This window comes from Centropristis striata, chromosome 5 (assembly GCF_030273125.1).
Source record: "Centropristis striata isolate RG_2023a ecotype Rhode Island chromosome 5, C.striata_1.0, whole genome shotgun sequence".
Classification (NCBI taxonomy): Eukaryota; Metazoa; Chordata; class Actinopteri; order Perciformes; family Serranidae; genus Centropristis; species Centropristis striata.
The window spans coordinates 34,743,570-34,756,792 of NC_081521.1; the positions used below are offsets into that span (position 1 = coordinate 34,743,570).

At 40.8% G+C, this 13,223-nt stretch overlaps 1 protein-coding gene across 1 annotated transcript in view; it reads right to left on the reverse strand.

The window, feature by feature from the left end:
* Positions 1 to 2,351: 2,351 nt before the first annotated feature.
* Positions 2,352 to 13,223, reverse strand: part of plxna2 (plexin A2) — a 191,919-nt gene continuing 181,047 nt past the window's right edge. The window contains exons 28-32 of the mRNA XM_059332253.1: positions 12,999 to 13,189; positions 11,697 to 11,866; positions 11,376 to 11,588; positions 10,915 to 11,065; positions 2,352 to 7,043 (exon numbers count right to left, since the gene is read on the reverse strand). Coding sequence (XP_059188236.1) covers positions 6,948 to 7,043; positions 10,915 to 11,065; positions 11,376 to 11,588; positions 11,697 to 11,866; positions 12,999 to 13,189 — 821 coding nt within the window. The 3' untranslated portion in view covers positions 2,352 to 6,947. The remainder of the gene's footprint in view (positions 7,044 to 10,914; positions 11,066 to 11,375; positions 11,589 to 11,696; positions 11,867 to 12,998; positions 13,190 to 13,223) is intronic.

Genomic DNA, 13,223 nt, shown 5'->3' on the forward strand with positions numbered 1-13,223 from the left:
GAGACTGTTGTGCAGTTGATTTTGGTCTTTTCATTGGATTTTTCTGGCAATAACAAAATATAAACCGCTGCCAGACTCATTCTTGCAAATACTACTTTAGCTGAGTAGCTTTATGACAGACTATGAAATGCATGCATAGATCTAAATGATAAATGAGTGCAGGTATACACTAGTGTGTGAGGCACCTTACAATGCCTCACATTGTTCCAGGCACTCATAAGAGGCATCTTGGGGTGTTTGTCCAGTGACACTTGGAGTTGTGGCCCATAAATCTAACCTAGAGTATGAGTGCATTCCGGCTACAGAATTATAACCCTGCCAACACCACAATATGTTGTAATAGAAAGCCTTTCTGCATAATCAAATACATGGCTACAAAGTGGCAGGTGTGAGCCACAAATCCCTGATGCAGCAGTTTGCCTCACTTTGACTAAAGATGGTTTCAAACAGTGGCCACGGGAAATAAAAGACATTAAACAACCATCAGGATCAAGACGCTCTGAGGTCCAACAAGGTGTCAGGGTTTGCTCTATTGTGAAATTAATACCCGGCCATTCTTTAAAATGGGGCTGCAATCACCCCTGGCATCCTCTTTTGCCAACTCACATTACTGTAATTATTTCAGAATTTGCCTTGTAATCCAGGCTGAGAATCCTACCCAGAACGAATGGGATGTCAGCTTTATGCAACTACTTGTAAAGGCATTACAGGGCGTTAAGTCCCGCGTGGATTTGAATTGGTCTCAGCAGTACAGGATTAGAAGCAGCGGGGATTAGACCTTCCCTAGAGGAAATACGGGAGCAGGGGTGGCCAAAGGACTCAAGATATATAGAATACATATTGCTTGATAAACTGGCTGCAACAGGAAGCTGAGGAGCATCATTTATACCACTCCTCAACCTCAATAAACTGTGTCAAACTAGTCTTTGTGTTGTGTAGAATGAATGATACCGAATCAGTTAAATCAGCTTTTGCCACAGGTATGACACAGTTAGGTGTTTTTGTTGTGCAAAATAGTGGTTTGGCTGCCAGAATGTATTTTCTCACAGTGTGGATGATGAAAACAGCCAACAATCACAATGGAAATGTGATTATTATAGAATAAGATGGTAGAGACACAATGTTTTGCTCTGGCACTTCACTTAACAAATTTCACAGGCACCTGAACCTCCTTCCTGCTTCTCTCTCAGCCCACTCATCTACTATTTTCTACTGCTTGCTCTCTAATAAAAGACAGGTGCATCCAGAAAGTGGACAAATGTACACGCTTGTGCCTCAGTGGTCATCCACAATCATCCTCTGTGGAATCACTGACCTCAGGGCCATTTCATTCCAGCTAAACACACTGATCCGCACTTCCATTAGCAACATAATGTGATTGCAGCCCCTGTGGTGGCACAGAGAAGCTGAGCCCAGTCAGAGCTAAGAGACTTGCATGAAGACAAACGACTGCAATTCAGCATGTTACAGCCATGGTTTTATTCTGTTAGCCGCTAGCCAGGGAGCGAGTGGGAAATGCAGGATCTCAGGATGAAGCCAGAGCTCCAGGGGATGGGAGAGAGATGGCCTGTGGCTCCTGGATGCCTGTACACTATGGGGGTTTGGGGATGTGCAGACAGAGGCCAAAATTGGCATCACCTTAGGAAAGAGGTTTTCAAACTGTGAGCAGGGGGAAAGAGAGACATGAGGCAAATATACTGTGGGAGAGAATGTGACAGGTGCTCTGAAGAAAACAGGAATTTAGTGTTTTTGGGTCGGTGTACTGATCAACACATTCAGCAGTAACAGCGACGGCAGCAGTGGTACACAGGCGGCAAACTCTGGGTCTTTTAAGTGAAGCCAATGCAAAAGCACCTTGGACCTGCTTTCTTTCTAATAGCCAGCAGGGGGCGACTCCACTGGTTGCAAAAACAAGTCAGATTATATAGAAGCCTACCTACTTCTAATTTGATTTATTTCTTCAGTAAACATTTTCCTAATGAGTTTATTGTTGTAACTGCTAGTTTCAAGTCTTCTTCATTACTGCAAGATGTTCATTTTGTAAGTGAATTATAGTTGTCTGTACATCTATGGGCACACTGCGATCAAGAAATGCTAAAATTAGGCTTACTCTTGATGGTGCAAATTTAACAAATGTAAACAAATATAGTCTAAAACATACATGGGGCTTAACTTGTAAATCATATGCAACTTTTTCTAAACAGTATCTGCTCTATAATACTTTCTGTTTACATACCCCAAGGCATTGTGGGAACTGTAGTTTGTGGAGGTGGGTGTGTTTACATTTTATTTATTTGCCCTAATTGGAGATCGCTCAACAAAAAGACATGAATACAGATTTCGGCTCTATGCAATTTTTAACCAGCAAAGTTTATTTATATATAACAACAGTACAAAGTGAATCCTTGGCTTGCAAAATAGGTGTGCTTCATATTTACAATAGGTACACAATAATATATTATCATAACAAAATCAAAGCAAATAAAAAAAACAAGAGAACAACCTTTTTTAAATACTTTAAGTTTCTTACAATTTTCACAACACTTTTATAAAACAAGAAGAACAGACAGCCATTATTATTATCATCATCGTCATCATCATTGCCAGTAATTACTATTTTACAGAACTCCAGTGTCTACAAAGGGTTTGTTTACAATGTGTTTAAAATGGAAGGATACTCATTTTGTACTTTGTGATATTCTGACTTGAGAGTAATACATTGATCGGGATTTCAATTCCTCTGTCTGATGCCATAAATAAACTAAAATGCTGTTTAAATGCTTTGTATAAGGAATGACACGTGCCAGTTACAACTACAACATCTCCTCATCTCTTCGGCAACACCGAGAGCAAAAAAGTGCACAAAGCATCTTCAATGAGCAATCAGCTTGAGCTGAAATGAGGTTGTGTTTATGAGCATCTATCCATATCTCACACAACTGGCAGTCAAATGGGATTCTGCGCTGCAGAAAGAGTAAACAAACTTTTCTCAGTTCAAACTGAATTAAAATGTTCCCAGTAATGAGTATACAGCATGGAAACAAGCTATATCTAGAAAAAAAATCTCTTTCACAAAAAAGGTGCATTCAGCTGTGATGTAAGACGTGTACAGATGGGCTTTCAGGAAGAATGGCAGTAAGACTAATGACGGCATGGATCGATATGGAATACCAGGCAGAACTAAAGCATGAATTAAAATGCATGCAAAAATCTCACACAAGACAAAAGGAAACATCCTGATATAAATGATCTCTGAGAGAAAAATCAAAGCCACTCTCAACCAATTTGCGTGCCTCTGATTACGTTCGTCACAATTCTGAATACAGGGGAGCTCATCTAAGAATTAGAAAGACTAATAAACATACATCATCCCTTGCAAAAAGGAAAAGGCATTTAGGTCCTGTTAAAATGATAAAAAGCATTACTCCATACAAGCAATGTGAGGTATGAGGAGGATACAATTCTATTTGCTGAAATTGGGAAGACACCTTAATCAAAAGGAAGAAGCTTTATGTTTTGTGTATGTACTGTATATGTGCACCATTGTGTACCTATAGATGTTTATTTGGGGGTTAGGAAGCAAGAAGGAGCTTTTTTAGATGAGGGAAACAAATTACTTCTCCTCTTGCCCACTTCTGCCCCCACTGGCCGGACAAAGTAATAGTGTGTCAATCATCACCTCATCCTACATTTCTCCTTGCCTGTTAGTTTGATGTTTTTTTATTTTTTCTTCTTTCCATCTCCTGATCACACTGTGCACACAACTGACTCAGATCAAAGAGCAGCTTCAAAGCCAGAGCAGGAAACTAGAGCTAAAGGGGTTCTCTCTCTTTCTACCTCTCCCTCTTTCCTCATTTCTCAACACTTCTCTTCAAACAGCTCAGGCGAGCCGAGTGCTGAGCGAGGCAATGTCTGCCTGAGCCCAGCCGTACCCTCTTCACCTTTCCTTTTACTTTATCTCACTAGGACAGTTCTCAGCAGAGCGCCAGTGCTGGGTATCACTGAAAAACTATTGGGCTCCGAAGCACTGAAAGGACTGTGCCCGAGTCGAGGACTAATAAGATCAGGAACACTAAGCAGGTGGGTATCTAAGGCCACAGAGAAAAGAAGCACCTTTCACCCACTACTGGTGTTTGTCATGCTCTCAACACACACGATTGCAGTTTACTGTGCAAACCTTTAAAACTATCTATTTTCAAGTACTTGATGTAAACAACAAGCAAACACATACCCCGGAAGAAAATGAAGTTACTGTTTCAGAGGATGGAATCTACAGTTTGCTGTCATTTAGCTAGAAGGTTGGAAGGTTACATCGGCCTTTTAACTTGTGACGTTTTGGTTTAAGTCAGGAGACGCATCCACATAACATGAAACATGCTCGTTTTTTTTAATGTATTCTCATGAACGGGTTTGTATGATTTCTTACAAAAACAGATGCAGTAGGTTTTGTATGAAATCCTATGGAATGTGACCGTTCTATTCAACGGTCGCTGTTTTACCCTCATGGTTAACGTTGTGACACAACTACTTGGTTAGGTTTAGGCACCAAAGCTACTTGGTTAAGGTTAGAAAAAAGAACAGAGTAAGGGTTCCAATAACTACTATGTTAGTAACGTAGAACATGACTGTCGCCGATCTACATAAGGAAGTTTCCAACAGGACACAAAAACCGGTGTCTTGGCTGTTTGTTTGACCTACCAGCCTTATAGGGACCAATGTGCAGGGGTGATTCCAGGATTTTTTTAACAACGTGGCACAGGGAAGAACAAGAACCAGTCAGGTGGGGCAATGGGAAATCAAAAAATCCTATCAGAAATAAATGCAGCATTGAAAACTGGCTTAGAAAACATTTGGGCACAATTTCAGGATTGTGTCCACTGCCCTGTGCCCTAATACAGGTTTTATATTACATGAAAAGTGGCACTGCAAAAGACCTGGAGTCCCCCCTGGTACTGGTGTTGGGGCACCGGGGGTGCGGCCCATCATATGTCCTCACAGCCCTGCCAACACAGACCTCACAGCATGTCAATGGGCACAATTTTGTGGGAAAGCTACAAATGTCAGTGCATTACTTTTTGTATGAATAACAACAAACCGTTCATGAGAACAGTTTTTTTTTTATGTCTATGTGTGTTTTTTATGATTTGATCCTCATTCCCAGATCTCTTTTCTCCTGCCTCTATTTCGTACCTTTAATGAGTTTTAAAACTCACCATTCCAGTAAAATAAGCTTCAGCTTTAACCGGCTCTACACTCCGATGTGAGAGCTTTGCTCCCTCTGTAAAGCATAAACCGATTCTTGACACATTAGTGAACAAATTGGAACAACAGGATCTTTTGGCACTTGTTCAAACAAAACCCACGCAGCTCGGCTTCTTATTGTCTGTGCGAGGACATGGATGGTGGTCGGGTTAAGTTCTCCCATCAGCTAACATCTCAAAATGGCCAACTAGCGCTGGCATGACTCATTGGCACTTGATAAAATCAAAGATGGACCTTTAGAACACTTCAGATGTGTGGTAGCAGGCATGCAAAGTACACATAAAGCTGATCAAGTTCCCAAAGAGATACAAACTGTGGTTATATAATGGAGAGTTTTAGCCTGCAGAGACCAATTGCTCTTGACTGGTCTCTACTTACTGCTAGCTCTGCTGCACATACTGTATGAGCAGCTGAGTCACAGCAGTGACGGCCACAATGCAGACACACACTCTCCTCTAGTAGAAAAGTGGTTTAGGGTAAATAATGTTTGGGAAGCAGTTGCATGGGCTGGGGCCAGGTCGGACAAATGGAGTTGTTCACTTGATGAGCTACTGCAAATATCTATAGAGCTCAGTTCAACTGAGCCCCTTTCTGTTTGCAAAACTCAAATAGACATACAAACAAACAAACAAATTAAAAAACATTTGTACATTCACATACACTGATTGGCAAGTATCAACCGGTACATACACAGATGACCTAACTGCTGAAAAAAAGCCTTGGACACCAGAGTGATGCTGATTTAAGGTAATCTCCTAAATACACGACTTCATCTCCGTCATCTTTAGTTTAGGTGCAAGCATGCTGGCTGAACCGTGACCACCACGAGCACAGTTCCATTGACTCTTAAGATGATGAGCACACGTTTCTTGTTTTCCTGTACACTTCTGATTGGATAAAGAGGTTTTTTCCGTGTCATGTGAAGCATCACTCCGAGGAGGGAGGGAGTGAGAGAAGACATGGACCATGGCCTGTTTCACTACCCTGATGTAGTGTAACACTCTTTAGTCTTTATACAACACTTATGGGATCCTGGGTGAATATTTCAACTGCAACTGATAATATTCAAATGTACAAGTACAAAAATAAAATCTGAGGAAATCTGAATGCAAACTCAGCTGTCCAACATGAGATCTGCTCCTCTGCTTCTCGCCTTTTTTTTGTCTCCATTTGCACACTCAGATGTGAGTTTCGGACTGAGTGGAGAATAAATCTGTTCCTCCATTTGCTCTCGTGGTCTTGCAGGAGTCCAACTCAGTACGGCACAAACACACACTCATGCATACACACACACACACACCCACACAACATACAATTTCCTGTCAAACTGAGAGAAAATATCCTTTGAGAAAAATAAAGAAACAAAAAATAAATAAATACAAGCCATGTTGTTGCCTTCTCTACTGATGTTCCTTCCTTATGCCATTATCAGCTCCAGCTGCAGGGCCTCTATCTCAGTCTGTCCGTGGGCCCTTAGCTGGTGCAATCATGGAAGGAGGTGAGAGAATTAACCAACTAAAGCAGTTGTATGTCTGTCCGACTGTGGATGCAGAGAGGTCCCAGGTCTGGTTCGTGGTCGTCGCTCCCACGAAGAGAGGTAAATAATGTGGAACCTTTTTGGGAGGTCCTGTAGAGACTGTGGTCCTGTCCCTCTCGGTCACTCTCTCTTTGAGTGGCGGTCACTCTCAGCTCTCGAGGGACATGGCAGAGATGAGCTGCTCCACCTTGTAGGCCAACCTCTGCTTCCTCGCCTGTTCATCCTGCTCCAGGGCCGCCGTGATCTACACAGAAACACAAAACAGCAGCCATAAAACATACATGATGTGACTGCACCCTTGTTGGTTGTGATACTGGTGTAACATGTTGTCTGAGCATACACTCATCGGCCCTGCGGCCATTTTTTCTTTAAAAAAATAATTAAAAAATAAAACCCAGTGAGAGAAAAGGGACATAAAGAAGGACAGAGTTGCCACCAGACCCCGAAAAATCCAGCAGGTTTAATAAAAGACATCCCTGTTTTGTTCAAAGAAGGGGAAAATGTATGCGCTTCACAGATATTGAGCATCTTAGACTAAAATTTTTCTTGTAAAATGTCCAATGTTTTGAAACTGGGGGAGAAAATTTCCTCACTGTGGCATCCCTAATTTTTAGAACTGGATCTGACAATATTTGATAGAAAATTGCATATTTCTTCACAGAGCAGATCCTTTTCTTTTAGGTTTCTATATGGACATCAAATAAAAGAGAAAGAAAAAGAATTACATCACTGCTTTTGTCTTTGACAACATGAAGAAATATTTGTGTATTAGCCTCTCCCGTTTTATCTTTTGAGCCCATTTCTTGTAAATTTGGCATTTGTCAAGTCAGGTTCAAAAGGAATTCAGACAGGCTCTCCTCTTCGCTCTCTCATCTAGTGTCTGCCTTGTCAGGATGAATTTATGTCAAAGTGGCAGCAACACACATGGCAAAGGCCTTTAATATGAACATAAAACAGCAAAAAATATTACAATATGGGGTGTGTGTTCATCACCTTTGATATGGATATCAGAATCCAAATGCAGCAGCTTTTATTCCAATATAAGGTTTGTTACTGTGTATCTGTTTGCTACCGTAGATCCATTTCACATCAAACCACACTCTGCTAGAATGCAGTGTTTCACTCAATTATTGATGATTCAAACAAAATAATTAATTGTCCCCTCTTATGCAATGTGTTGTTTCAAATATTCGAGGTAGGAGATAAATAATGAATATGGGAGAAAAACTGTCACCCACCATTCATTCATGGTGCAACTAAAGATTAATAATCATGGAAACGTATTTTTCCTTCACTAGTTCTGGTCTTTGTCCATTTATTCATACTTAGGGTCACTCAGAGGCTATGTCAGCCAAGACAGGACAAACTATCAATCATGAACACTGATCAAATATCTGCTTTATACAAGCATTTATCAACCCAAAAAACCCCAACACTGTTTATTTTTTTATACATTTTAATCTGTTCAATATCCCCCCTTAATGATGCCAGAACTTCTGCCAAATAAAGTCCCCCTTCACCTTAAAGAACTTCACACAGTGACAGGCTCTGGGAATGTTACGAGGCCATTTTCTTTAAACCAGTGAAAATATTCTGGGAATACTTAAATATGATCCCCTAAACATTAGCAGAACACCCTGAATGTTCCCTGAAAGAACCTCCAAATAACATTCCCCTGACCTTTAAAGAACTCCCAGAACTTAAGTTTTAAGAGGTTTTGGTCGGTTTGCAGACCACCATTTATGCAGTAAAAGTAGACTGACTGCTTGTTGTCTGGAAAACATGTCAGCAACATTTTTGCTCTTTTTTTCTGCATAGCATGGCAAACCTTTCTCTGCTGTCTGTCCTGATGCAGAGCACAGTATCTGTCTGCCCACCTACCATCTTCCACTCATCTGCTTAAGTGCTCTTAAAGGCTGGCAGCTACAGGCAGAGCGTTTCCTCCTCCTCATCGGGCCCCGATAGCAATCTATTATTAATCTGTAGCACTGTATGCAGGTGCAGCTCCCACTGCCATCTCCCAAATCCATTTAAGTAGGCTGCAGCCCTGGCCTGGTTAGCCTGACACACAGCCCTTTGTGAAGAGGCTGAGTAAGAATGAAAAGCGTTAATGCTGGGTGAGGTTTTTACACACTGCACTCTGGGAGACAGCAGATACTGCAGGAGTGATGGACTACATGTGTGCAAAATGTGTGTGAGTTTGCATATGTGTGCACCAGACAGGTACAACTGCAGAGGCAGCAAAAGTGGGTGTATGAGATTCATCGAGAGCAAAGGCGAGGCTGACTGGATAATGGGTAAAAAAGGAGGAATGTACAGGAAGGAGGGAGAGAAAATAAGAGAAAGAGAGAGAGATACTGCGGTCCAACATAAAGGTCAGGCTAATGCTTCCCAAAGGAGGAGCTGACATTAGAAGCAGAATGTCTCCATAAATGGACTCTCTTTCTCTTCCTTCCTTATCTTCCTCCCTTCTTTTTTACACTTCCTGTGATCTGACAGTGTGTGTGTGTGTGTGTGTGTGTGTGTGTGTGTGTGTGTGTGTGTGTGTTGCCTATGATTCCGCTCATGAGAGCCCTATATAACAGATCGTCCACTCTCACTGAGCACAGACGAAAGGACAGAGCAGCACGCTGAGAGCTTGTAGACATTCACTTTCTACTCTGTAGATCAGACACACTGCCTTGTTAAGTGCAGGTCTCACTAGACCTCTGGGCTTTGGGGAAGTCTACTGAAGACTCTGTGCTGACCTCACTAACCTTTACCAGTTATGAAGAGTCTGGGAACACCAAGGGCAAGATAAATGTACATTAAAGCGTGGTGCAAATTTGCGGCATGCTTTTTGTTCAATTTGCGCTCGCAATCTGCCTGTAATTAGCGCCTGATTTGCCAAGGCAGCAGCTCATTATGCAATCAGCGCCTGGGACTGCCCTCCAGGTAAATTCAGCAAGTGAAGGAGCTCAGTACGTAGTTCAGAGGAGGCATTTATCTGAGATCTCCAAGCTCAGAAAATAGATTATGCTGCACAAAAAAAAACCTCAGTAATGAAGTCAAAACATTCTAAAACATTAAAGGGCAGAGTTCAACTGCACTGCAAAACTGACTGCTACACTATACATTCTAATTTATTTGTAGGGATTTATGCACCATGAATGCAACAGGAGTCATTAAATGAAAGCTGCGTGTGTGTGTGTGTGTGAGAGAGAGAGAGAGAGAGAGAGAGAAAGAGAGAGAGAGAGAGAGAGAGCAGAAGCCTAAACTACAAGCTCAACATACCCAGGGGTTATTATGCCCCATAGGTCACGAGTAGATCTCAATATAACTACATTGTTGTATACTTGGATTAAATGAATGTGTTGCTTAGATGTATCCTCATGCTTTCACCTGCAACTCTTTTGGTGTGAAACTTAGGACAAAAGTAAAAAAAATAAAACAAAGTCAAAGCATAATTCAAAGTGATAATGAGGCTTACTTTTACATCTTATAAGAACAACGAATATAAAGATTCAGTGCTTCACGTGCTTTAATCACTTACTATATCTGTAGCAAAGAAACACAAGGCAATACATGCAGTCTTTAGAAAGCTAAAGGGCTTTGCCAGTCTCGGCACGCTCTTGCATCTGTAAAAGACCCTCTCACAATTGGCTCACTGAGCTCATGTCATATTTTCCAAGAGAACTGACGGGTCAGGAGGCCATGCTTTTATACACGTTGATCTGTTACCTCGAACATAACCTGCTCCGGAGCACCATAAGTTATCATGGTGACCCTGATACCATATTGTTTAACCTGAATGGTACCTTTTTACATTTATAATCGTCAAAAAACCACAATTTTTTACCACAACCTCTTTGTTTGGTTATTAAAAAGGTCATTTATAATTACAGCACTCAGTGTCTTTATCAGTTATCTGTCTGTGATTCATTTATTTGGCTGCAATCACTGACTTTAGTCTCATTTCTTTTCCTCACCACAACCTTCCTTTTCAATACTCCTGTGCCAATTGTGCCTGCTCAGGATTTTGGGACAAAACTAGCACTTGTAAACTGCATGAACCTAAATGACTTCCACAGAATGCATGAAAAAGAGTTAGCTGTGTATGTGCTAGTATCACTTACCTCCTCACTGTACTTGCTGACATAAGAGTAGATCTCATTGAGAGCGCTGAGCATGTTAAACTCTGTGGAGTGGAGTCTGGCCTGTTCTGCCAAATAGGCATTCATGTCCTGGTCACTAATGGCTGGCAGCCGGTTGATGTCAGCGTAGTACCTGAGGACGCAGACGAGAGGAAATACTTGTCACCATTTGCACAGACTCACTGAGTCAATGTAACAGCTCAACTGAGACCCAAATTCTCTGTATAGTCAGATTTCTGAGCCATAATATCACTTTCATGAACAATGAATGCCTGGTTACACAAAAGGCTTTTACACAATCTGGTTGAGAAGTGAAGGCAAGACGAAAGAGAATTATGAATCAATTTCCCCAAAGATCCCAGTTTTTATTGTAAGAGAAAGATATAAAAAATAGTGACAGAGGGGATCAGAATGGTGTATAAAGCGAGTGCATCAGCTCCTACCTCTCTACCCAGCTCTTGTAATTGGGGATATCTTTAGCGTAGAGCAGCTTATTGGATGGGGAGTCTTTTCCCAGGCGGTGCTCCGAAGTTGAGCATGAATCCATAAAGGTCTGAGCTACTACAGACAGACAGGCGTCCGTGATGCTGCTCTTATGGATGTCAAACACGAACTGGGGGTTTTTGATCACGTTCACCCAGAAACGCAGTGGAAGGCTGGAAGACAGAGACAAAGAGAATAAGTAAGAGATGCTATCTCACTGGCACATTGAGCTTTACATGACTAAAAATAGATTCACCATGTGACATTAAAAGGGCTCTCACCAGTTGCTTTTCCACGTGTGACGTACGTCCGTGTCGTGGATGCCATGCTTGTCTGCCTGCTCATCCAGGAAGTCAAACATGTATTTGATGGCGAGGGGAAGAGTGCTCCCCCGGTGAACTGTGCTGAACAACGTCTCAAATAGATCATCTACAAATTTTTGGAGGGTACCCTGAAAAAAGGAGAGTATACAGTGTTTAGCAATTCATGGGCAGCAAGATCCAAAAAACATAAGTTTGCAATATCAGTAGCTTGTGTTTCGCTGTGTTGTGTATTGATAAATACATGGTGCTGTCCATGGTGCTGAAGTTGCACTTTTTTCTCTCAATCCTGCCCTTTTGTCAGTTTTGTCAAGGATCTATAATAATCTCTAATTTATATACTATAAATACTGAGTACTATACAATATTTTAGTCAGGACCCTCAAGGGGATTGCAAGATTTTTTTTATTTATTTGGAGGGTTGCAAAAAGGTTTCAGAAAAAAAATTAAAGTAACATATTTGAGAATGGGTAATTTTTTTTACATTACTGTGTAAGTTTGGTTGCTTTCTCGTGTTGTATTAAGTGCACTGTATTACAAAAAGTTAATTTCAAGAAATTTACTGTTATTTAATAGGGATTCCTGTTTTCTTCATTAAGTGCAAATGCCATAACAAAGGTAAATTACTTTTATTACAAATATGAACCATAAAATGGAAGTTGGAATCTGTAAATTAATATAATGGGACATTATAGATATTTTTTCACAGCATTATCCACTTTCTTTATGGTCTTGAATGTTGAATTACAGTGAATTCTATGTAAAAATTATAAATATACAAAAAATACACATGATATTGCTAAATGTAAAATTAAAAAACAAATAACAAAACGTAAACTTTAAATTCAATGTAAAAAACTGTAGAAAGAAATGGTAGAAAAAATGTAAAAAGTATGGCACACTTACCTTCATAAAAAGTTAAGTTAATAAAAATAATAATCTACAGATATAAATTTAATCTGTAAAATAACTTACAGATGGTTACTGGTATTTGACTGTATTTGACTGTATTTGACTGTATTTGACGGTAAGTGTTTGGCAACTTTTGCCAGACATTTTACAGGTTACTTTTTTGTTTCTTAGTTTGTCCAAAAGGAGGTCCTGCAACACAGACAGAATGCTGTTCTGGCGGGTCAGGGACATGACTATAATTAAGACATTCTGCAACAATGTCCTTTGAGAGGCTATATAATGCTATAATAATGAACAAATCACCAATTGCACATAACTTATCATATACTAATGTCTGGGAGAATATGATACCTTAGTAGCTAGCAGCCTGGTCAGATAAATCTCTGAGACCATCTTGCTACCGCGGTCTCCTTCCTTCTGGTCTCCGTGTTCGTGGTTCTTCACCAGGTGCCACACCTTCACACCACTTTCTAGATCAGGAGTGATCATGGGAGCACGTGAACGGAGGCTGTCGGGACTGCCCGTGTAGCGGAATGAAGAGTCTGTCCAGGAAAAAAAGAGAGAGATAAAGAATTA